At 36.3% G+C, this 26,084-nt stretch overlaps 1 protein-coding gene across 1 annotated transcript in view; it reads right to left on the bottom strand.

The window, feature by feature from the left end:
• DNAI4 (dynein axonemal intermediate chain 4) overlaps window positions 1-26,084 on the bottom strand; it is a 97,135-nt gene that overhangs the window by 45,288 nt on the left and 25,763 nt on the right. The window contains 3 exon segments of the mRNA XM_028102371.2: window positions 14,294-14,433; window positions 24,235-24,391; window positions 25,960-26,072. Coding sequence (XP_027958172.2) covers window positions 14,294-14,433; window positions 24,235-24,391; window positions 25,960-26,072 — 410 coding nt within the window.

The following is a 26,084-nucleotide window of genomic DNA, read 5'->3' as shown; positions in this document are numbered from 1 at the left end:
GTAGTATAAAGAATTACTACCATATACTCACCAGCGAGGATAAGAAATAGAACATCTTCAGGTGCTTAGAAGCCCTGAACACTCTTCTCTCTAGCCCTCTTCCTTCTAGCTACCTCCAACAGGAGCACAACCACTTTCCCTAACTTTTGGATAGGTCATTCTCTTGCTTTGTTTTAAGGTTTTTCTCCTATGGTAGATGCTGTTGGTGCCCCGCCCATATCTGCTATGCTTTACCTCTTACTAGCCAACCTCCAACTGCCAGCATCTATACTGCTTTGCTTAAGGCCATCTTTGACCACCAAGGTCATTTTGATGTCCACAAATTTGGCTAGAAGTGCCAAGAACTAATAAGCCCATCAACTTCAAACAATGATTGAGAAAGCTGGAGCATGATAAAATAACTCTGACTCCCAAAATTCTCTAGCAGTATTGAATTCCAGTTACCCAAAGAGGTAATTTGTTAGATAGCATAACCTTTCCTGGCTGCCTACCCTTTCTTGTTTCACTTACTTACTCCCCTACCAATGTTTCTTAGGATTACCTCCAAAATAAACTATGTGCACTCAGAACCTTTTTTAAGAGGTTTCTTCTTGGAAAACTTGTGAAGTTCAGAATCCACAGACATGGAAGGCTCTCTGATATATGCATAGCTACACAATATATTGTCTAGTTTTAAAAAATTGGATAGCAAACACTACCACAGATGCATAAAAAAAAGAACAAAATGACCACTCTTAGATGAGGACTCTCAGGAGAAGATCATCAGAACAGTCTGGGTCATACTCTGACTTCAGCTTCTCTGAGAGTTTATACTGTACTAATGAAGAAATCACATGGCGAGACCACAAATATGTCCTTGGAAACACAGAACTTAATCCACTGAAACGTATGGTCAGGTAAGTGGGCTGCTCTCTATTTTCTGTTCACCATGGCTTCTCTGCTGCTCTCAGGGTAAAACAGAACATGTCTGTGCAGTGAAGTGAGTTTCCTCAACTTATCTAAGAAGGCCACTGGAAAGGAGAGCAGAACTACATTAACAATGGTAAAGGCAAGCTAGATATGAAAAAGAATTGGCAGATTCAGCTGAGCATCCTGTACTCAAGAAGTTGGGACTTGGTTTTCAGTTTCATAGAACGGAATTTGGAGGTTACCATTCTGTCCTAAGAACAAGTGAAAAATTAAACAGTCTGAAAAATCAACAACTTAACTTTGGATCTGAAAGAGAGGTAAGAACATAGGGTAAACCATTGCCCCCAAGACTGGGGAGATGGACATGTTAATACAGGGAGTCATGGCTTATTGGAGCAGACTTAGGAGTGGAAACCACTGTGGGAACCAGTGCCAGGGTAGGAAACCTAAACTATGCTTGATGAATTGCTGGAGGCTCACTGTCTGTCTCACAAGTCTGAGAGTTAAAAACTCCATAGGGACCCAATCATAGGGAAGTCCCCAATTTTGTGAGCTTTATCTCCAGGAGCTTGACCAAATTCCCAGAACGGCCAAAAAACAAAAACAAAAACAAAACAACAACAACAAAAACCCCTTGTGGTTCTGGCAGGGGGAGGGGAAAAGGAACCATTTTGGAATATGCTAGAGTACTCTGTTCTTAACAAGGACTGCCTTCAAGAGAAACTAATTAACCAGAGGACAACCTGCTGGGGTATTATCAGACTATAATTGACCTGGGGGAAAGGAAATACCAAATACCAGCAACTTTGAGCCATTCTGTCCCACCTAAGGGGGGGGCAGAAGAAAAATACTTGTGAAGTTCAGAATCCAGAGACATAGGCACACTAAAAGACTGAGACCAAATCAAAGGACTATTGAATGCTTGCCTCCTCCACACATTACCACCACATTAATATGAATGGTTATTATCAAAAACACAATAAATAACAAGTGTTGGGGAGGATGTGGAGAAACGGAAAATCTTATGCACTGTTGGTGGGAATGTAAATTATTGCAGCCACTATAGAAACCAGCATGGAAGTTCCTCAAAAAATAAAAATATAATTATCATATGATCCAGCAATCCTGCTTCTGGGTATTTATCTGAAGAAAACAAAAACACTGACTCAGAAAGATACCTGTACCCTATGTTGATTGTAGTATTATTTATATAGCCAAGATATGGAAGCAACTTAAATGACACTTGATAGAAAAATGGACAAAATGTCTCTCTCTCTCTCTCTCTCTCTCACACACACACACACACACACAAATATTATTCAACCATAAAAAAGAAGGAAATCTTGCCAACTTGTAACAACAGGGATGGGCTTTGAAGGCATTATGCTAACTGAAATAAGTCAAACCAGAAAAGGCAAATATCATATGATCTCACTTACACATGAAATCTAAAAAACAAGCAAAAACAAAGAAAGAAAAAATCCCAAGTTCATGAATACAGAGAACAGATTGATGACTGCCTGAGGTCAGGGAATGGAGGGTGGGTGAAATGAGTTAAAAATTACAAACTTCCAGTTCTAAAATAAATAAGTCATGGTGATGTAAAGTACAGCATAGTGGCTATAGTTAATAATACTATATTGTGTCTGTTAGCCATTTGTATGTCTTCTTTTGAGAAGTGTCTGTTCATGTCTTCTGCCCATTTTTTGACTTGATTATTTGTTTTTGGGTGTTGAGTTTGAGAAGTTCTTTATAGATTTTGGAAATCAGCACTTTGTCTGTAGTGTCATTTGCAAATATCTTCTCCCATTCTGTGGGTTGCCTCTTTGCTTTGTTGACTGTTTCCTTTGCTGTGCAGAAGCTTTTTATCTTGATGAAGTCCCAAAAGTTCATTTTTGCTTTTGTTTCACTAGCCTTTGGAGATGTATCTTGAAAGAAGTTGCTGTGGCCAATGTCAAAGAGGTTACTGCCTATGTTCTTCTCTAGGATTTTGATGGATTCCTGTCTCACATTGAGGTCTTTCATCCATTTTGAGTGTTCATCATCATTAGCCATCAGGGAAATTCAAATCAAAACCACATTGATTTGTTTAAAAAAAAAAAAGAAAGAAAAAAAGAAGATACTAGGAATGGAAAAATGAAGGGGGGAAATCGGAGAGGGAGATGAACCATGAGAGACTATGGACTCTGAGAAACAAACTGAGGGTTCTAGAGGAGAGGGGGTAGGGGGATGGGTTAGCCTGGTGATGGGTATTAAAGAGGGCACGTTTGAATGGAGCACTGGATGTTATACACAAAGAGTGAATCATGGAACACTACATCAAAAACTAATGATGTAATGTATGGTGATTAACATAACATAATAAAAAAAAACACATTGAGATACCACCTTACACCAGTTAGAATAGCAAAAATTGACAAGGCAAGAAACAACGAATGTTGGAGAGGTTGTGGAGAAAGGGGAATCCTCTTACACTGTTGGTGAGAATATAAGTTGGTACAGCCACTTTGGAAAACAGTGTGGAGGTTCCTCAAAAAATTAAAAATAGAGCCACCCTATGACCCAGCAATTGCACTACTGGGTATTTACTCCAAAGACACAGATGTAGTGAAAAGAAGGGCCATATGGACCTCAATGTTCATAGCAGCAATGTCCACAATAGCCAAACTGTGGAAAGAGCTGAGATGCCCTTCAACAGACAAATGGATAAAGAAGATGTGGTCCACATATACAAGGGAAGATTACTCAGCCATCAGAAAGGATGAATACCCAACTTTTAAATCAACATGGATGGGACTGGAGGAGATTATGCTAAGTGAAATAAGTCAAGAGAGAAAGACGATTATCATATGGTTTCACTTACTTGTGGAACATAAGGAATAGCATGGAGGACATTAGGAGAAGGAAGGGAAAAATGAAGGGGGGGGAATCAGAGGAGGGACGAACCATGATAGACTATGGACTCTGAGAAACAAACTGGGGGTTTTAGAGGGGTGGGGGTGGGGGGATGGGTTAGCCTGGTGATGGGTATTAAGGAGGGCACGTACTGCATGGAGCGCTGGGTGTTATATGAAAACAATGAATCATGGATCACTACATCAAAAACTAATGATGCATTGTATGGTGACTAACATAATAAAATAAAATTAAATTAAAAAAATAATACTGTATTGTATATTTTAAAGTTGCTAAGAGAATAGATCTTAAAAGTTCTTAACACCAAAAAAAAAAAAGTGTTATATAATAGTGGGGACTTCCCTATGATGGATGCCCCTGGAGTTTTTAACTCTCAGACTTGTTCACAGTGAGCCTCTAGCAATACATCAGTTACAGTTCAGGTTTCCTACCCTAGACTTTTGTAGTGATCATTTCACAATATATACAAATATCTATTTTATATGCCTGAAACTAATATAATGTTACATGTCAATTATATCTCAATTAAAAATTTAATTTAATTTAAAAGAATTAGAGCAAGAAATCAGTGAAATTCAAAACAGGAAGCTAATAGAGAAAATCAGTGAAACAAGAAACTGTTTTTTTTTTTAAAGATCAATAAAATCAATAAACATCTAGGGCGCCTGGGTGGCTCAGTCATTAAACATCTGCCTTCGGCTCAGGTCATGATCCTAGGGTCCTGGGATCGAGTCCCACATCGGGCTCCCTGCTGGGCGGGAAGCCTGCTTTTCCCTTTCCCACTCTCCCTGCTTGTGTTCCCTCTCTCGCTGTCTCTCTCTCTCTGTTAAAAAATAAATAAAATCTTAAAAAAAAAAATCAATAAACCTCTAGCCGGAATAACTAAGAAAAAAGGGATTAATATCATAAATGAAAGAGGGGACATCACTACAGATCCCATGGACATTAAAAGGATAACAAAGGAATACTATGAACAATTATATGCCCACAAATGAAATTCAGGATTAATTCCTTGAAAGATGCAATCTTCCAAAACTTACACAAAAAGAAATAATCTGAATAGGCCTATATCAATTAAAGAAATTGAATTTAAAAAAAAGAAAGGGAATCAATAATAACTTTCCAAAACAGAAAATACCAGGCTCAGATGGATTCACTGCTAAATTCTATCAGTAATTTAAGGAAAAAATTATACAAATATTCTACAATCTCTGTCAGAAGATAGAAACAGAGGGAATACTTTCTAGCTCATTCTTTGAGGCCAACATTGAATACCCAAAAGCAGACAAAAACATTACAAAAAAAAACCCCCAAAAAACCCAGCAGACAGATAACTCTCAAAGAACACAGATGCAAAATCTTCAATAAAATATTAGCAAATCAAATCCAACAATGTATAAAAAGAATTATACACTAAACCAAGTGGAATTTATCCCAGGTATGCACAAGTAGTTCAACATTCAAAAATTAACTATGTAATCTATCACAGCAATAGTCTAGAGAAGAAAAATACATGACCATATCAATAAATTCAGAAAAAATCATTTGACAAAATCTAATACCCATTCATGATAAAAACTTTCAGTAAACTAGGAATAGAAGGGAACTTCCACAACTTGATCAAAACATCTACAAAAAAATCTACAGCTAGCATACTTAATGGTGAGAAACTAGAAGCCTTCTCACTAAGATCAGGAATAAGGTAAGGATATCCCCTCTTACCACTCCTTTTCAACATCATATTGGAAGTCCAGGTTAATGCAATAAGACAAGAAAAGGAAACAAAATACAGATTGGGAAGGAAGAAATAAAACTGTCTTTGTTTACAGATGACATGTTAGTATATATAGAAAATACGAAAGAATGGACAAAAACTCCTAGAACTAATAAGTGATTAAAGAGAGGTTGTAGGATACAAGATAAATACATGAAAGCCAATACAAAATTCCTTTCCTAAATGCTGGCAATGAACAAATGGAATTTGAAATTCAAAATAACAATTTACATTATTGTCCCATAAATGAAACAGCTAGCTATAAATCTAACAAAATATGTACAAAATCTATACGAGAAAAACCACGTAACTTTAATGTACAAAATCATTCATGTAATGGAGAAACATTCTATGTTCAAGTTTAGGAAGACTCAATATTGTCAAAATGTCAGTTATTCCCAAATTGGTCTATAGATCAATGCAATTTCAATTAAAATCCAAGCAAGTTATCTTGTGAATATAAACAATCTGATTCTAAGTTTACATGGAGAGACAAAAGACACAGAATAGCCAATAAATATTGAAGAAGAACAAAGTTGGAGGACTAACACTACCCAACTTGAAGACTTACTATAAAACTACAACATTCAAGACAATATGATATTGGTGAACAAATAGACAAATAGTTCAATGGACTAGAATAGAGGCCAGAGATAGACCCACATCATATAGTCAATTGATCTTTGATAAAGAAGCAAATACAATGGAACAAAGATAAGTCTTTTCAACAAGTGGTGCTGGAACAACAGGACATTCACATGTAAAAAAGAATCTAGACACAGATCTTATATCCTTCACAAAAATTAACTCAAAATTGATTATAGACCTAAAAGTAAAAAGTGAAACTATGAAAATCCTGGAGGATAACATAGAAGAATATTCAGATGACCTTGTGTATAATGATGGCTTTTTAGATACAAGATGAAAGGTATGATTGCTAAAGCAAAAACTGATAAGCTGAACTTCATTAAAATTAAAAATGTATGTTCTGTGAAAGGCAATATCAAGAGAATAACAAGACCAGCCACATACTGGAAGAAAACATTTGAAAGCTACATTTGATAAAGTACTGTTGTCCAAAATATACATGTATTTCTTGAAACTCAACAAGAAGAAAAAATAACCTAATTTAAAATGGGCCAAGGAGCTTAAAAGACACTTCATCAAAGACATACAGATAGCAAATATTATATGAAAATATGCTCCACATCATATGTCATCATGGAAATACAAATTAAAACAACAATGAGATGTCACTGCACACCTTTTAGAATGGTCAAACTCTGGAACATTGACAACACAAAATGTTGGTGAGGACATGGAGCAACAGGAACCCTCCATTATTGCTGACAGGAATGCAAAATGGCACAACCACTTTGGAAGAAACTTTGGCTGTTCCTTACAAAATGAAAAACACTGTTACCATATGATTCAGCAATATGTTCTTTGGTGTTTACCCAAAGAAATTGAAAGCTTATTATGTCTACACAAAAACTTGCACACAGATGTTTGTATCAACTTTATTGATAATTGCCAAAACTTTCTAGCAATCAAGATACCCTCTGGTAGGTGAATAGATTAGATTTTTTCCTCTCCAGAGAGAAACTTCTGACATCTTTTAGAGTAGAAGAGAGGAATTTGCTCAAAGCACGTATCTGTGCTTAATTCCTTTTTGTGACTGAATAACATTTCATTGAATGTATTTTACACATTATGTTTATCCATTCATCCACTTAGGGAAATCTTGGTTGTTTCTACTTTTTGATTATGATAAATACTTCTGCCATGAATATGTGTGTACCTGTATTTGATTACCTGTTTTCAATTCTCTGGGATATATGTTATATATAATTATCATATGACCCAGCAATTCTGTATACCTAGGAATGGAATTGCTGGGTCATATGATAATTCTATTTAATTGTTTGAGGAACTACCAAACTGGTTTTCATGGCAGCTGTACCATTTTGCTTTCCCACTGGCTGTGTATGATGGCTCCAATTTCTCAACATCCTTGTTAACCCTTGTTATTTTCCATTTTTAATCATAGTCATCTTAATTAGTGAGAAATGGTAACTCATGGTTTTGACTTGCATTTCTGTAGTGATTAATGATGTTGAACACTTTCATGTGCTTGTTGGCAATATGTATATATTCTTTGAAGAAATGTCTATTTAAGTCCGATGCCCATTTTTTAATTGGGTTGCTTGTCTCTTTGTTCTTGGATTATAAGTATTCCTTATATATTCTGGATAGTGGAACTTTACGAGAGATAGGATTTGCAAATATTTCCCCCATTATATAGGTCATCCTTTCACTTTTTTGATAATGTTCTTTTATGTACAAAAGGTTTTTTGATGAAGGCCAATTTATCCATTTTTTTCTTCTGTTCTTTCTGCTTTCATGTCATATCTTATCAATGGACAAGAATCCATTGTAAAAGTAAAGGGCAAAAATATTTACCTCAGTGTTTTCTTCTAAGAGTTTTATCATTTTAGCTCTTATATTTATGTTATCTTCCCAATCTGATTGGGTTCCATTTTGAGTTAATTTTTGTAGATGGTATGAAGTATGAGTACAACTTTATTCTTTTCGTGTGGCTATCCAGTTGTCCCAACGCCATTTTTGAAAAGACTATTTTTCCTCCATTTAATGGTCTTAACACCTTTATCAAAAATCAGTTGACCATATATGTGAGAGTTTATTTCTGGGCTCTCTATTCTATTCTTTTGGTCTATATACCTATCTTTATGCTAGTACAACCCTATTTTGATCACTGTAAATTTATAGCAAGTTTTCAAAACAGGAAGTATGAAAAGAAGTTTGTTCTTTTTCAAGATTGTTTTGGCTATTTGGAGGGTCCTTTGATATCCATAGAATGATTTATTTTTCTATTTCTGCAAAACATCTTTGGGGGTTTTGATATGTATTGTGTTGAATCTGTAGATTGGTTTGAGGATTTACATCTTAACCTTATGTCATTTAAACCATAAATACAGGATATCTTTTCACTTACTTAGGACTTCTTTAATTTCTTTCAGCAATGTTTTGTAGTTATCAGTATACAAGTCTTTGTCCTTTTTGGTTAGATTTATCCGTAGGTATTTTATTATTCAAGATGCTATTGTAAGTGCAAATATTTTCTTAATTGCCTTTTTGAATTGTTCATTGATAGTATATAAAAATGCAACTGAATTTTGTGTGTTGATTTTGTATTCTGAAACTTACTGAACATACGTATTAGCTCTAATAGTTTTTGTGTGAATTCTTTAGGATTTTCTATACTTAAAATCATGTCAACTGTGAATAAAGATACTTTTATTTCTTCCTTTCTGACTTAATGTCTTCTACTTCTTTTTCTTGCCTAATTGCTTACACTAAAAGTTTCAGTACAATGTTGAATAGAAGTCGAGAAAGCAGTCTGGATAGAATAGATTTTATCTATTTTATCTATTTTATCCTTGTCTTGTTATTGATCTTATGGGGAAAGCTTCCAGTTTTTCACCATTGAGTACAACACTAGCTGTGGGGTTTTATAAAGCCATTTATCAGATTGGGAAGATTCTCTTCTATTCCTAATTTGTTGAGTATTTTTATCATGAGACTATGTGTATTACACTGATTGACATATATGTTGACTCACCCTTGCATCATTAGGATAAACACACCTGATCATATGGTATAATCCATTTAATGTGGAGCTGATTCAGTGTACTAGTATTTTATTGAGGATTTTTGCATCCATATTCATAAGGAATACTGGTATTAGTTTTCTTTTCTTCGATGTCTCTGTCTGGCTTTGGTATCAGAGTAATGCTGGCCTCATGATTTTTAAGTGTTCTCTTCCATTTTTTGGAAAATTATTTTTTGAAGTGTTGGTGTTGCTTCTCCTTTAAATGACTGGTAGAATTTACTAGAGAAACCATTTGGTCTTGGAATTTTCTTTTCTTTTTTTTTTTAAGATTTTATTTATTTATTTGAGAGAGAGAGTGAGAGAGAGAGAGAGCACAAGTGAGGTGAAGGGCAGAGAGAGAGCAAGGGACAAGCCGGGAGCCCAATGCAGGGCTCAATCCCAGGACCCTGAGATCATGATCTGAACCAAAGTCAGCCAGCCACTTAACTGACTGAGCCACCCAGGTGCTCCTGGGATTTTCTTTCTTAGGAAGTTTTGATTATTAATCCAGTCTCTTTACTTATTATAGCTCTGTTCAGATTTTGTATTTCTTTTTGAGTCAGTTTTCACAAGTTGTGAGTTTCTAGGAATGTGTCCATTTCATTTAGTTATCTAATTTATTGACATACAGATGTTCATTTTTTTTATAATCTATTTTATTTCTGTAAGGTCAGTAGTAATGTCCCCACTTCCATTTCTCATTTAGTAATTTGAATCTTCTGTTTTTTCTTAGTTTAACAAAAATTTTGGCAGTTTTGTTGATCGTTTCAAAGTACGAACTTTTAGTTTCATTGATTTTTCTCTGTTTCTTTTAGTTTCATTGATTTTTCTGTTTATTCTCATTTTGCTTATCTCCACTCTAATTTTTATTATTTTCTTCCCTATGCTGGCTTTTGGTTTAGTTTTATCTTCTTTATCTCATTTCTTAAGGTGTGAAGTTATTGATTTGAGATTTTTATTTTTTATTGAAGTATAGTTGATACATAATGCTACATTAGTTTTAAGTGGAGATCTTCCTTTTTAATGTATCTACAGCTATAAATTTCTCTTTAAGCACTACTTCCACTATATCCTATAAGTTTTGCTATGTTGTATTTTCATTCCCACTCATCTCAAAATATTTTCTAATTTCCCTGTGCTTTCATCTTTGACCCAATGGTTGTTTAAGAGTGTGTTGCTTAATATCCAAATATTTTTAAATTTTCCAGTTTTCCTTTTATTATACATTATGAGTGTCATTACATTGTGACAGAAAAGATTTCAATTTTTAAAATTTTATTACCTCTTGTTTTGTGGCCTGACATAATGGTGTATTTTGGAGAGATTTCCATGTGAACTTGAGAAAAAAATATGTATTCTACTGTTTGGGGATGGTGTGTTCTGTGTATGTATGTTATATCTAGTTTGTATTATTATTCAAGTCCCCTATTTTCTTATTGACAATCTTTCTGGTTGTTCAGTCCATTATTGACAGTGGGGTAATGAAGTCTCAACTCTTATTGTAGACCTGTCTATTTCTTCCTTCAATCCTGTCAATTTTTGCTTCATATTATTTGGAGGCTCTCTTGTTAAGTACATATATGTTTATAATTGTTATATCTTCTTTATGGATTGAATCTTTTATCAATATATAATGTTCTTTGGCCCTTGTAACAATTTTATATAAAGTCTACTATGTCTGATATTGGTAAAGCTATCTCAGCTTTCTTTGGTTGCTACATACAACCTTTCACTTTACATATTTTGTCTGTGGATCTAAAGTGAGTCTTTTGTTAGATAGCATATACTTGGATCATGTTTAGTTTTTTTTTAATCCATCCTATCAATATCTGTGTTTCAATTGGAGAGTTTAATCCATTTATTTAAAGTAATTATTGTTCAGGAAGGACTTCTGCCATTTTTCTTTGTCTTCCTCATGTCTTATGTCTTTGTTCCTCAATTCTCCCATAACTGTCTTCTTTTGTGTTTACTTGATTTTTTAATAGTGTTCTGCTTTGATTCCTTTCTAATTTTCTTTTTTGCAATTTTTAAGTTATTTTCTTGGTGGTTGCCTTGGAAATTACAAGTAATTTCTTAAAATTTTAACAATCTATTGTGAATTAATAGTACCTTACTTCAGTAGTATACAGGAGCTCCTATAAAGCTCCATCACACCCACTTTATGTTGATGTCACAAATTACATCTTTGTACACTGTGTGCCTATTAGTATAGATTTATAATTATTGTTTTATGTATTTATTTAAATTATATTGCAAAACAAATAGAGGAGAGAAAAACCAAAATTACAATACTGGCTTTTGTATTTACCTATGTAGTTACCTTTACCAGTGTTCTTTGTTTCTTCGTATGTCTTCAAGTTACTCTCTGGTGTCCTTTCATTTTTGCCTGAAGGACTCCCTTTAGCATTTCTCATAAGGCTGTTCTTCTAGTGCTGAATCACCTTAGCTTTTGTTATCTGGGAATATCTTAATTTCTCCTTCATGGGAATATATTTAATTTTATTTAATTTCTCCATCATGAGAATTATTTGAAGGATATAGAATTATTGGTTGACAGTTTTCTCTTTCATCTCTTTAAGTATGGTATCCCACTGACCTCTGGACTCCATGGTTTCTGCTGAGAAATCTGTGTAATCCTATTGAGGATTCCTTGTACATGATGAGTCACTTTTCTTTTGCTGCTTTCAAGATTCCCTTTCAACACTTAATTATAATGTGCCTGAGTGTAGATCTCTTTGTTTATCCTTTTTGGAGTTTGTTGAGCATCTTAGACATGCAGATTCATGACGTTTATCAAATTTTGGAAGTTTTTTGGCCATTATTTCCTCAAATATTTTTTTCCTCTTTATCTCTGTTTTTCTTCTACCATCCTGAAATTCCCTTTATGTGTATGTTGGTTTGCTTGGTGGAGCCACATAAGTCCTCTGAGCTGTGTTCATTTTTCTTTATTCTTCTTTCTGCTCCTCAGACAGGATTATTTTAATTGTCCTGTCTTTTAAGAATTGCTGATTCTTTCTTCTGCCTGCTCAAATTTGCTATTGATAACTCTAATGAGTTTTTCCATTTCAATTATTGTACTTTTAATCTCCAGAATTTGTTTGGTTTCTTTTTATAATTCCTATCTCTTTATTCATATTCTTTATTTGTGTGTATATCATTCTGGTTTGCTTTAGCTCTTTGCCCATAGTTTCCTTTAGCCTTATCAGAATATTTAATACAATTGATATAGTTTTTGGCTAATAAATACAAAGTCTGTACTTCCACAGTGAGAGTTTCTGTTAATTTCTTACTTAAGTGGGCTATACTTTCTTACTTCTTTCTATCCTTTGTAATTTTTTTTTTGAGAACTGAACATTTTGAATATAATAATGTGGTAACTCTGGAAATCAGATTCTTCTTGGTCCTTGGGTTTCGTTTTTGTAGTTTGCTGTGAGTCCTAGTTGTTTGTTCGCTTAGTGATGTTTCTAAACTATTTTTATAAAGACTTTATTCTTTGTCATGTATCATCTTAGAAGTGTTTGCTTTTTGGCTTTTGGTCAGCAAGTGTCCTGACAGATATTTCCTTGAACATCGGAATTCCTCCCCGCATCAGAAAAAAAGGAGAGCAAAGAGAAAAGGAAAAAAAAGGTGTGTGGGGGGGAAACTCCCAGTCTTCGCAGATTGAGTCTGTGTTAAGGTATTCCTTTAATGCTTAGCCAGCCTGTTTACAACTATGCCTTAGTCTTCACTTCCTGCTTGTACTGAGCCTAGAGATCAGCCAGAGGTGAGAGATTAGGATATTTTCAAGTCTTTTCTGAGCATGCATCCTGCCCTAGGCATGCACATGACTTTCTAAATTTCCTTGTATATGCAAGCCTTTTTCAATATCTTAATTTCCCAAAGAAACTCCCTCCCTAGCTTTTTCTCTCAGGTTTTTAGTGTGTTCTTATTTGACTCCATTGTATTCTCTTGACTCTAAGAGAGATGAGTTGTTCATTTGCCTTTCAATATTTGTGGAGAATGCAGTATGCACAGCTGTTTTACCACCTGAGAGAGTGCTGAATTAAAAAAAATAATAATAAGACAAGTGCTCTGTGTCAGTCCTTCAAGTAGCTCCCAGACAGGTTGAAACAGAGAAACCAACTCTGTTAAGAATAAAGTTTGCTCTGCCCCCTCTGGAACCAGAGGCCAGGGTCTCAAACTGGGAAGGCAGACTGCTGTCTTTAAGATCATCACCACGTTGGGAAGGGAAGTATGGCAAGAGTGAGTAAAGATGCCATAAAGCTTTCCTACTAATCATAAGTTGCCCTTTTCTTGATTTAGTACTTGCTTAGAAGTTTGTCTATTTTAATCTTTCAAAAGAACTAGCTTATAATTTTGCTGAACAACAAAGGTCATTAAAATTAAAAACTTTCTTCTAATTACCTTTTTGGCCCTACTTCGCAGATTGTTGGCCATGCAGGGTTGTTAAACATTGAAAGACAATAAGTGTAGTAAAGAATACAACCTCTAGAACCAGACTGTCTGAGGGTATTACTGTGTGCCATACTTGCTGAGTGACCTTAGCAAGTTGGCTAACTTCTCTTTGCTTGTTTCTTCCTCCAAAATGGAGAGTAACAATAGCACCTACCTCGTAGGGTTGTTGTGAGGATTAAACCAGTTAATATATGTGAAAGGTCTTGAATAGTACCTGGCACATTTTAAATGTAATTAGTTGTGGTTGATACTCTTTGTGAAATAGTAAGCAGACAGTTTCTCTAAATGTTTCATAAACATTCAAAGAGTACAAAATTCTATGATAGAGTTTTTATAAAAATCAAAATTGATAATTATGTTATCTAAATCTTTTATATGTATATTTATTACTCGTTATTTATCAAATTCTAAAAGCTGTAGATTACAGTACCCAGCTACTATTGTGATTTGGCCAATGTATTTCTATCTTTGCTTTATATGTTTCAACATTCATTTGTTAATTGACAGACTCAAAGAATGTATATTAAAATATGGTCATTTATCAAGCAGAATAAAATATGAATTACCTTTGTCTTCCTTTACGATTTTGTCACATTGAACCTCTTTGTTCTTTGGAGCTCCATTAATAGTCTGCATCATCCTTTCAACATATAAGTCATTGCCTAATCTATTTCTACAAAGGGTCTCATAATTCTTGTTTCTCCGACTACAAAAAAAGTATAATCAACTCATTAATAAAAATTGTTACCACAGATATTACCTCTTTATATTATGTTTTCTCTTTAAAATTACCTTCTTTTATGTGGATTGCACCAAACATTAAGTGAGAGTTCAAAAAACTCTTTAGGGAAAGACTGCACTGAATTACCTCCGAAGGACTCTATTTACTGTACCTCCCAGCATCCCTACTACTTTCAGTGCCCACCAACAATACGCTAGCACTATCTCCAGATAGGTTTTATGAACTATGCTATAAACACTGAAAACTATACATTTCCCTTAAGGTACCACCTTGTGTCATCCTGTAGGTATTATTTTCATAATTATTTAATTCTGAGTATTTCTTAAATTTCTATTATGATTTCTTCTTTGATTCATGAGGAACTTAGAAAATGTGCTTTTTAACTTCCAAATGTGTGTGTGAATATTATCTATGTTTTCCTTGAGATTTATGTTATTAATTTTTAACTTAATTCTATTTATGGCCAGAGAATTTAGTTTGTATGGTACTATTTCTTTGAAATTTTTGAAACCTTGCTTCATGGTCTTGTGCATGGATGATTTTTTTTTTAATTTTTTTATTGTTATGTTAATCACCATATATTACATCATTAGTTTTTGATGCAGTGTTCCATGATTCATTGTTTGTTCATAACACCCAGTGCTCCATGCAGAACGTGCCCTCCTCAATACCCATCACCAGGCTAACCCATCCCCCTACACCCCTCCCCTCTAGAACCCTCAGTTTGTTTTTCAGAGTCCATCATCTCTCATGGTTCGTCTCCCCCTCTGACATACTCCCCTTTTCTTCCTCTCCTGTTATCTTCTTCTTTTTCTTTTTTCTTAAAATATGTTGCGTTATTTGTTTCAGAAGTACAGATCTGTGATTCAACAGTCTTGCCCAATTCACATCGCTCACCGTAGCACATACACTCCCCAATGTCTATCACCCAACCACCGCATCCCTCCCACCCCCAACCACTCCAGTAACACTCAGTTTCCTGAGATTAAGAATTCCTCATATCAGTGAGGTCATGTGACACATGTCTTTCTCTGATTGACTTATTTCACTCAGCATAACACCCTCCAGTTCCATCCACGTCGTTGCAAATGGCAAGATCTCATTCCTTTTGATGGCTGCATAATATTCCATTGTGTATATATACCACTTCTTCTTTATCCATTCATCTGTCGATGGGCATCTTGGCTCTTTCCACAGTTTGGCTATTGTGGACATTGCTGCTATAAACATTGGGGTACACGTACCCCTTTGGGTCCCTACATTTGTATCTTTGTGGTAAATACCCAGTAGTGCAATTGCTGGATTGAACGGTAGCTCTAATTTCAACTGTTTGAGGAACCTCCATACTGTTTTCCAGAGTGGTTGCACCAGCTTGCATTCCCACCAACGGTGTAGGAGGGTTCCCCTTTCTCCACATCCCCGCCAACATCTGTCGTTCCCTGACTTGTTAATTTTAGCCATTCTGACGGGTGTGAGGTGGTATCTCATTGAGGTTTTGATTTGGATTTCCCTGATGCCGAGCGATGTTGAGCACTTTTTCATGTGCCTGTTGGCCATTTGGATGCCTTCTTTGGAGAAATGTCTGTTCATGTCTTCTGCCCATTTCTTGATTGGATTATTTGTTCTTTGGGTGTTGAGTTTCATAAGTTCTTTATAGATTTTGGATACTAGCCCTTTATCTGATATGTCATTTGCAAATATTTTCTCCCATTCTGTCGGTTGTCTTTTGGTTTTGTGGACTGTTTCTTTTGCTGTGCAAAAGCTTTTTATCTTGATGAAATCCCAATAGTTCATTTTTGCCCTGGCTTCCCGTGCCTTTGGCGATGTTTCTAGGAAGAAGTTGCTGCGGCTAAGGTCGAAAAGGTTGCTACCTGTGTTCTCCTTTAGGATTTGGATGGACTCCTGTCTCACGTTTAGGTCTTTCAACCATTTGGAGTCTATTTTTGTGTGTGGTGTAAGGAAATGGTCCAGTTTCATTCTTCTGCATGTGGCTGTCCAATTTTCCCAACACCATTTGTTGAAGAGACTGTCTTTTTTCCATTGGACATTCTTTCCTGCTTTGTCAAACATAAGTTGACCCTAGAGTTGAGGGTCCATTTCTGGGCTCTCGATTCTGTTCCATTGATCTATGTATCTGTTTTTGTGCCAGTACCATACTGTCTTGATGATGACAGCTTTGTAATAGAGCTGGAAGTCCGGAATTGTGATGCCGCCAGCTTTGCTTTTCTTTTTCAAGATTCCTCTGGCTATTCGGGGTCTCTTCTGGTTCCATACAAATTTTAGGATTATTTGTTCCATTTCTTTGAAAAAAGTGGATGGTATTTTGATGGGGATTGCATTGAATGTGTAGATTGCTCTCGGTAGCATTGACATCTTCACAATGTTGGTTCTCCCAATCCATGAGCATGGAACGTTTTTCCATTTCTTTGTGTCTTCTTCAGTTTCTTTCATGAGTATTTTATAGTTTTCTGAGTACCGATCCTTTGCCTCTTTGGTTAAATTTATTCCTAGGTATCTAATGGTTTTGGGTGCAATTGTAAATGGGATCGACTCCTTGATTTGTCTCTCTTCTGTCTTGTTGTTGGTGTATAGGAATGCCACTGATTTCTGTGCATTGATTTTATATCCTGCTACTTTACTGAATTCCTGTATGAGTTCTAGCAGTTTTGGGGTGGAGTCTTTTGGGTTTTCCACATACAGTATCATATCATCTGCAAAGAGTGAGAGTTTGACTTCCTCTTTGCCGATTTGGATGCCTTTGATTTCTTTTTGTTGTCTGATTGCTGTGGCTAGGACTTCTAATACTATGTTGAATAGCAGTGGTGAGAGTGGACATCCCTGCCGCGTTCCTGACCTTAGGGGAAAAGCTCTCAGCCTTTCCCCATTGAGAATGATATTCATTGTAGGTTTTTCATAGATGGCTTTTATGATATTGAGGTATGTACCCTCTAACCCTATACTCTGAAGAGTTTTGATCAAGAAAGGATGCTGTACTTTGTCAAATGCTTTTTCTGCATCTATTGAGAGGATCATATGATTCTTGTTCTTTCTTTTGTTAATGTATTATATCACGTTGATTGATTTGTGGATGTTGAACCAGGCTTGCAGCCCAGGGATAAATCCCACTTGGTCGAGGTGAATAATCCTTTTAATGTACTGTAGGATCCTATTGGTTAGTATTTTGGTGAGAATTTTTGCATCCATGTTCATCAAGGATATTGGCCTGTAATTCTCTTTTTTGATGGGGTCTTTGTCTGGTTTTGGGATCAAGGTAATGCTGTCCTCATAAAATGAGTTTGGAAGTTTTCCTTCCATTTCTATTTTTTGGAACAGTTTCAGGAGAATAGGTATTAATTCTTCTTGAAATGTCTGATAGAATTCCCCTGGGAAGCCATCTGGCCCTGGGCTTTTGTTTCTTGGGAGATTTTTGATGACTGTTTCAATTTCCTTAGTGGTTATAGGTCTGTTCAGGTTTTCTATTTCTTCCTGGTTCAATTTTGGTAGTTGATACATCTCTAGGAATGCACCCATTTCTTCCAGGTTATCTAATTTGCTGGCATAGAGTTGCTCATAATACGTTCTTATAATTGTTTGTATTTCTTTGGTGTTGGTTGTGATCTCTCCTCTTTCATTCATGATTTTGTTGATTTGGGTCATTTCTCTTTTCTTTTTGATCAGTCTGGCCAGGGGTTTATCAATCTTGTTAATTCTTTCAAAGAACCAGCTCCTAGTTTCGTTGATCTGTTCTACTGTTCTTTTGGTTTCTAGTTCATTGATTTCTGCTCTGATCTTTATGATTTCTCTTCTCCTGCTGGGTTTAGGCTTTATTTGCTGTTCTTTCTCCAGCTCCTTTAGGTGTAGGATTAGGTTGTGTATTTGAGACCTTTCTTGTTTCTTGAGAAAGGCTTGTATTGCTATATACTTTCCTCTCAGGACTGCCTTTGCTGTATCCCAAAGATTTTGAACAGTTGTGTTTTCATTTTCATTGGTTTCCATGAATTTTTTTAATTCTTCTTTAATTTCCTGGTTGACCCATTCATTCTTTAGTAGGATGCTCTTTAGCCTCCATGTATTTGAGTTCTTTCCGACTTTCCTCTCGTGGTTGAGTTCTAGTTTCAAAGCACTGTGGTCTGAAAATATGCAGGGAATGATCCCAATCTTTTGGTACCGATTGAGACCTGATTTGTGACCTAGGATGTGATCAATTCTGGAGAATGTTCCATGGGCATTAGAGAAGAATGTGTATTCCGTTGCTTTGGGATGGAATGTTCTGAATATGTCTGTGAAGTCCATTTGGTCCAGTGTGTCATTTAAAGTCTTTATTTCCTTGTTGATCTTTTGCTTAGATGATCTGTCCATTTCAGTCAGGGGGGTGTTAAAGTCCCCCACTATTATTGTATTGTTGTCAATGTGTTTCTTTGCTTTTGTTATTAATTGCCTTATATAATTGGCTGCTCCCATGTTCGGGGCATAGATATTTACAATTGTTAGATCTTCTTGTTGGATAGACCCTTTAAGTAGGATATAGTGTCCTTCCTCATCTCTTATTACAGTCTTTGTTTTAAAATCTAGTTTGTCTGATATAAGGATTGCCACCCCAGCTTTCTTTTGGTGTCCATTAGCATGGTAAATGGTTTTCCACCCCCTCACTTTCAATCTGGGGGTGTCTTTGGGTCTAAAATGAGTCTCTTGCAGACAGCATATGGATGGGTCTTGTTTTTTAATCCAATCTGATAGCCTGTGTCTTTTGATTGGGGCATTTAGCCCATTTGCATTCAGGGTAACTATTGAAAGGTATGAATTTAGTGCCATTGTATTATCTGTAAGGTGACTGTTAACTGTCTGTTGTCTGTGTTCATTTCTGCTCTTTGCTGCTTTTAGGTTCTCTCTTTGCTTAGAGGACCCCTCTCAATATTTCTTGGAGGGCTGGTTTCGTGTTTGCAAATTCCTTTAGTTTTTGTTTGTTCTGGAAGCTTTTTATCTCTCCTTCTATTTTCAATGATAGCCTAGCTGGATATAGTATTCTTGGCTGCATATTTTTCTCGTTTAGTGCTCTGAAGATATCTTGCCAGTCCTTTCTGGCCTGCCAGGTCTCTGTGGATAGGTCTGTTGCCAATCTAATGTTTCTACCATTGTAGGTTACATAGCTCTTCTCCCGAGCTGCTTTCAGGATTTTCTCTTTGTTTCTGAGACTCGTAAGTTTTACTATTAGATGTCGGGGTGTTGACCTATTATTATTGATTTTGAGAGGGTTCTCTGTGCCTCCTGGATTTTAATGCCTGTTTCCTTCCTCACATTAGGGAAGTTCTCTGCTATAATTTGCTCCAATATACCTTCTGCCCCTCTCTCTCTCTCTTCTTCTTCTGGGATCCCAATTATTCTAATGTTGTTTCGTCTTATCGAATCACTTATCTCTTGAATTCTGCCCTCGTGATCCTGTAGTTGTTTCTCTCTCTTTTTCTCAGCCTCTTTATTTTCCATCATTTGGTCTTCTATATCGCTGATTCTCTCTTCTGCCTCATTTATCCTAGCATTTAGTGCCCCCATTTTTGATTGCACCTCATCAATAGCCTTTTTGATTTCGATTTGGTTAGATTTTAGTTCTTTTATTTCTCCAGAAAGGGTTTCTCTAATAACTTCCACGCTTTTTTCAAGCCCAGCTAGTATCTTTAAAGTCATGATTCTGAACTCTAGGTCCGACATCGTACTAATGTCCGTATTGAGTAGGTCCCTGGCTGACGGTACTACCTCTTGTTCTTTTTGCTGAGGTGATTTCTTTCGTCTTGTCATTTTGTCCAGAGGAGAATAGATGAATGAGAGAACAAAATGCTAACAGGTTTACAACGTCCCCAGCAAATATACTGTATACAAATCAGAAAAGACCTGAAACCAGGGGAAAAGAAAGGGAAAGAAAGAAAAAAGAAAGAGGAAAAAAAAAAGAAAAAAAAGATAAAAACAAAAACAAAACAATACAAAAAAAGCAGAATATGATCAAATTTGATCAGGCTAGTGCATAGATCAGTGCCACACACTAGATTTTGGGCGTATTTTGGTCTGTTAGAAAAAAGTGCCTCCTAAAATTTTAAAGGAAGAAAGACATATATGTACAAAATAAGGGTTGATACAATGAAGGGATGGAAGATGACTGTAAAGATGAAAATTATAAAAGATTTTATAAAAGGACTTGGTAAGATAAGTTGTTTGAAAAAAGAAAGAAGATTTAAGAAAAAAAAAAGAAAAAAAAGGAAAAAGGGAGAGAATGTGATCAGGCAGAAGACTAGAACAAAGCCATACACTAGTGATTTAGGGTATATTTTGATCTGTTAGAAGAAACTGTACCTCAAAATTTTAAAAAGAGAACAACATATATATATATGCCAAAAATAAGGGTAACTACTATGAAGGGATAAAATATGACTCTAAAAATGAAAAATAAAAAATGTTTTTTTTTTTTAAAAAAAGGGATTGATAAGATGTTGGTTGAAAAAGGGAAAAAGAAAAATAAAAAAAAAACAGTCAACAAAAATTAACTTTGATGAAATAATGAATCATGGTAAAAAAAAAAAAAGCCATGAATCTATGTGCAGTATTCCCCTAGCGCTGGAGTTCTCCCCTTCTCCTTGATCGGTAAACTTGGTCTTGGCTTGCTGGCTGTTTGTGCTGATCTTCTGGGGGAGGGGCCTGTTGCTGTGGTTTCCAAATGTCTTTGCCGGAGGCGGAATTGCCCCGCCCTGTCGGTCCGGGCTAAGGAAGCTGCTCCGGTTTGCTCTCAGGAGCTTTTGTTCCCTGCAAGCTCTCGGTACAGCCTTGGAGGACCAGGGCAGAAATGGTGGCCTCCCAATCTCCACCCGGAGGAGCCGAGAACTCGGGGCCCCGCTCCTCAGTGCACCCCCAGAGAAAATCAGTCACTTCCGTGTCCCCGGTCTCCGGCCACACTCCGTGCTCACCCGGCCTGTGATCAAGCGTTGCTATCTCTGGCACCCGACCCCGCGCGGAGTCTCCAAACCCAGCAGATCCCTGCAGTGCGTTCCCGCACCGCTCCTCCCCGGGAAGGAAGGGGAGTCTCCCCGGATCTGCCGCCTGCTGGGTCCCTGCTGGAGGAGCCGTGCCCCGACTGGGCCACAGATCACAGTTTATGGCAACCCCGAGCTGAGAGCCCGCGACTCTGGTCCATCTCTGTAGCCGGCTTCCCCGCTCTGATACCTGGGAGCTCTGGCGCACTCAGGCACCCCCGGTCTCTCTGTGACCCCAAGGGTCCTGAGACCACACTGTCCCGGGAGGATTCCACCCCCCGCTTAGCCACTGCAGCGATGTCCCTCCGCCAAGCCAACTTCTAAAAGGTCCGATTTTGTGCTCCGCGGCTCTATCACTTGCCAGAAGCGGCCGGCGGAGGCCCCTCCCCCGCCGTCTATCCTCCCGAATATCACCTCGGATTCACTTCTCCACACGCCCTACCTTCCAGTAAGTGGTCGCTTCTCTGTTCAGAGAGTTGTTGCTACTCTCCTGTTCGATCTCCTGTTGAGTTCGTAGGTGTTCAGAATGGTTTGATCCCCATTCAGCTGAATTCCTGAGACCAGACGAAATCTAGGTCTCCTACTCCTCCGCCATCTTGCTCCGCCTGGATGATTTTTATAAATGTTCCGTGTGTGCTTGAAAAGAGTGTATGTTCTCTAATTGTTGAATGAAGAGTTGTGATCATTAAATGTTTTTGGTTCAAATTTTCTGTATCTATGTGAATTTTTTGTCTGGTTGACATACAGTAATTAAGAGAGGCAAGTTTAAATCTACTTTAATAGGATACTTAACAAATTTTAAATTTTTGCTTCATATATGTTGAGGTTATTTTATTAGGGATATTCAAGATTAGAATTATTTTTACCTTCCTGTCATTATGAAGTAAACTTCTTTGTCCCTAATAATGCAATTGGTTTAATTGTTTCTCTGTGGATGATATGTTTTTTCTTTCTTTTTTTCTTCTGTTTTTAAAATCTTTTAACATTTGATATCCTGGAGTACCAGTACAATGCACAACTTCTTTTTTTGGATATTTTTAAAAATTTATTCCTGTTTCTGTGACATGATGTCTTTTAAGAGCTTCGGAAAGTCCTTACCCCCTCTTTTTGAATAGTTCCTCTCCTCCATTCTTCCTACTTTGACTTTTTGAAACTAACCAGATGCATGTTGGACCTTTATTCTATTGTCGATGTCTTTTTTTAACTTCTCTTTCATACTTTATATCATATTTTTCTCTCCAAGGTTTATTTTGTATAGTTTATCCAGATCTATGTTTCAAGTTATTAAATCTCTGTTCAATTATGCCTTGTTTAAATTTAACATTTACTTTTTAGTTTCAACAGTTATATAAGCATACTTTATTTTACAGTTCTTTTTAGATGTTTTTGCAAATATGAGTCATCATTTTGATAGTTTCTTAGTGAGGTGTTAGCTTTATCTTCTGTTTAAATATTTCACATATATTTTATATTCTATATCTCATAATATAGCCCTACTAAAATCTCGTTATCCACAGTCCTCACGATGTAGATCTAGGGTTTGTTATTTCTTTTAATTCTCATTCATAATGGCTTCTTTATTGGTTTGGTTTATTTTTACCAAACTCAATCTGAGGGAATCTTAAGAGCCTAAATGGGATATGATTTCCTCCAGAGAAAATTCATGTTGGCTTATGATAGTAGCTATGAGACCTGGGATCACTTGAGATAACTGAAATCCTTTTAAGGGTCTTTGATTAATACAAAAATATCTCTTTCCGTCCTCTCAATTGTGGGGGACCAAGACTTAATGAACTCTAGATTCATGTGCTAATTTTAACATTTGCTTCCAGCATCTCTCCCTCTCTGATTTCAGATCATTTATTTATCCATTTGTTATTCTTTCCTTTCCTTTTTTTGGTGTTAAGAGCTTCCCTTTATGTCTTATGGGTTTCAAAGTATGTTATTCAGGATCTACTTGTACTATATTCTATAGTCCAAAATAATTCTAGGTTAATATTTGGATAAGAATAATGCCCTAAAAATATTTTAATGATGGATTTTTTAGTACTATGAGTCATATTCAAATTATATTTGAATCTAAATAATCTGAATAACTATCAATACTCTATTTATAGTAGCTAAATTAATTTCAGACAGAGTAGACTTCAGAGCAAGGCAAATTATCAGAGATAAAGAGGGACATTACAAAATGATAAAGGGGTCAATTCTCCCAAAAAGACATAACAATCCTTAATGTGTATGTGTTTAACAACAAAGCTTCAAAATACACAAGGCAAAAATTAATGATCTATTTAAATTAATTAATAAGGACAAATGGAAAATCTGCTCTAATATAGTAAACTCAGTTATTTTCCCATTACATATTTTCCTTCTTAAGTGTTTAATATAAAAAGTCAGTCCTTTCTTTTTAAACTGGAAATAATTTATATATGCATAAAAGAAAATAATCATTAAAATCTATATTGAGACTTGGAAGCTTCCTTTATTTCTTTTATTATTTGACTTAGTAGTTTGACTACTTTTTAAAGAATAAGGTAAAGCTATGGGTTCTTCCTCTAGGAAAAAAGTACATACAACATAAATACTTTACATATCATTTCATAGGGCACATATAACTTTACACGTAATTTCACCAAGCACATATGCCACCAGTATTTATCCAGGAATCCCTAAAAACAGAAACAAGGACAAGAACCTCTGAATTAGCACTTAAATTACAGAAACAAATAGACAATTGAGCCATACATACATGACCTTCTCAGCTTCTTCAGATTCCACAGAAACCATGACTGTTGGTAGGTTAAAAAATCTCAGTGTTTCCGACTCTGTGAGTGTTATCTCTATAGTCTTTTGTAGGTCTTCTTTTGTTACAATTTTCTCAGGTGTTGCCCTCACAACTCGTAAGTCTAAAATAGATGACTTAATAAAAATCATTGACTAATTGCTATTTTTAATTTTCATTTTACCAAAATATCGTGATGGGTCATACATTGTGACTTTATGTGGTCAAAGAACAGACTGTGTTGTGGGATGTATTCAATCCCTCTGATGCAGGGGGAGATTATGATAGTAATCCAATCCTCCCGTCTCCCTCTGATAGGATGATCCTCCCTGCTGCTGCAGACACTGCTGATTGCCTAAGTTTTCATTGCTAAGGCTTTTTCCCTTCCCTTGCTCTTTCCATTAAGAAAATCAAGTGTTTAGCTTTCCTAGCCTCTCTTTAAGCTAGAGTTGACCATGTGACAGAGTTCTGGCCAATAAGATAACAGCAGAAATACATAGGAAAGAAGAAGGCTCCTGGGGAAACTTTTACTTTCCTGATAAATAAGGGTGATAGGACTGAAGCTACTGCCTTTCTCTCTCTTTCTGCCTTTAACATGGATATAATACCCACAGCTGGGGCAGATATTTAGACCATGGAGCAAAAAGCAAGAAGCAAGAAGTAAGAAGAAAAGTTTTAAGGAAAGAGAATAGCAGAGCTGTCAGTCCAGAGTCTGAGAGTCAAGCCACAAAATCAAATCCAAAATAGTTGATTGTTTAAGCTAATGGTAGTTGGGTATTCTCTTACTTGTTGTCAGAGCATTCCTGTTACATATCTTAACACCAAAGATGCTATCAAGCACTTTTCCAACCTTATGAATACTTTCATCAATCCTTCATTATCATCTCAGAGGAAGAGGCACCGTTACTGCACTCCAAGGTGAATGTTCCTCCGGTAAGTACCCATTTCTTCCAGCACTTTTGATCATCCATTATTTTATATTCTTTTATCTTCATTTTCATAATCCTTTTTTTTATTAAAAGATTTTATTTATTTATTTGACAGAGAGAGACACAGTGAGAGAAGGAACACAAGCAGGGAGAGTGGGAGAGGGAGAATCAGGCTTCCCGCCGAGCAAGGAGCCTGGTGTGGGGCTCGATCCCAGGAACCTGGGATCACGACCCGAGCTGAAGGCAGATGCCTAATGACTGAGCCACCCAGGCGCCCCCATTTTCATAATCCTTTACTTCATGTTTTATGCTCTGCCTGGAAGGAGCCACTCTTATTTTTTTTCTCCTGACAAATTACTAATCATCTTTAAAAACCCAGTTCAAAAGTCTGTAATGTTCTCTATGAATTCTTTTTTTTTTCCACCTCAAAGATGTTAATCTTCACTTTCAAAATGCTCCCATAACATTCTGCATATGTCTTATTAGGGCACTGATCACAACGTATCAGAAGAAGTTGCCTCCTGAGTTAAAAGCAGAGCACTTCTAAAACAGGGTCTGTCTCTCCTGAGGCTGGTGGTGCAAGAGAGTCACCTTGGGAAATTTAATGCTACCCTGGTAGTTCTCAGTAGCTACTCCTCAGGCCAGCATTTGAGAATCATTACCATAGTTCTTTTACCTCAAGTACCTGACAAATAATAAGCATAGTTGCTAATGCTATGAAATAATGGGCTGTTACTGAAATAAATTATATTATTTTCATTACCTGTAAAACTAGTCAGTTTTTCCCGTTTATAGGATGGTTCTTCTAGGTCTTCTGCTATTGATTCAGTAGTAGATACACTTGATTTAGAAACTGTACTGCTTCCTAAAACCGACCTTCAATAATGA

The sequence above is a fragment of the Eumetopias jubatus genome, unplaced genomic scaffold (genome assembly GCF_037043125.1).
Source record: "Eumetopias jubatus isolate StellerSeaLion01/CBP00866 unplaced genomic scaffold, mEumJub1_p1.0 scaffold_4, whole genome shotgun sequence".
NCBI lineage: Eukaryota > Metazoa > Chordata > Mammalia > Carnivora > Otariidae > Eumetopias > Eumetopias jubatus.
Note: the sequence above shows the minus strand (reverse complement) of the source record. Positions and strands in the feature narration are given on the sequence as shown.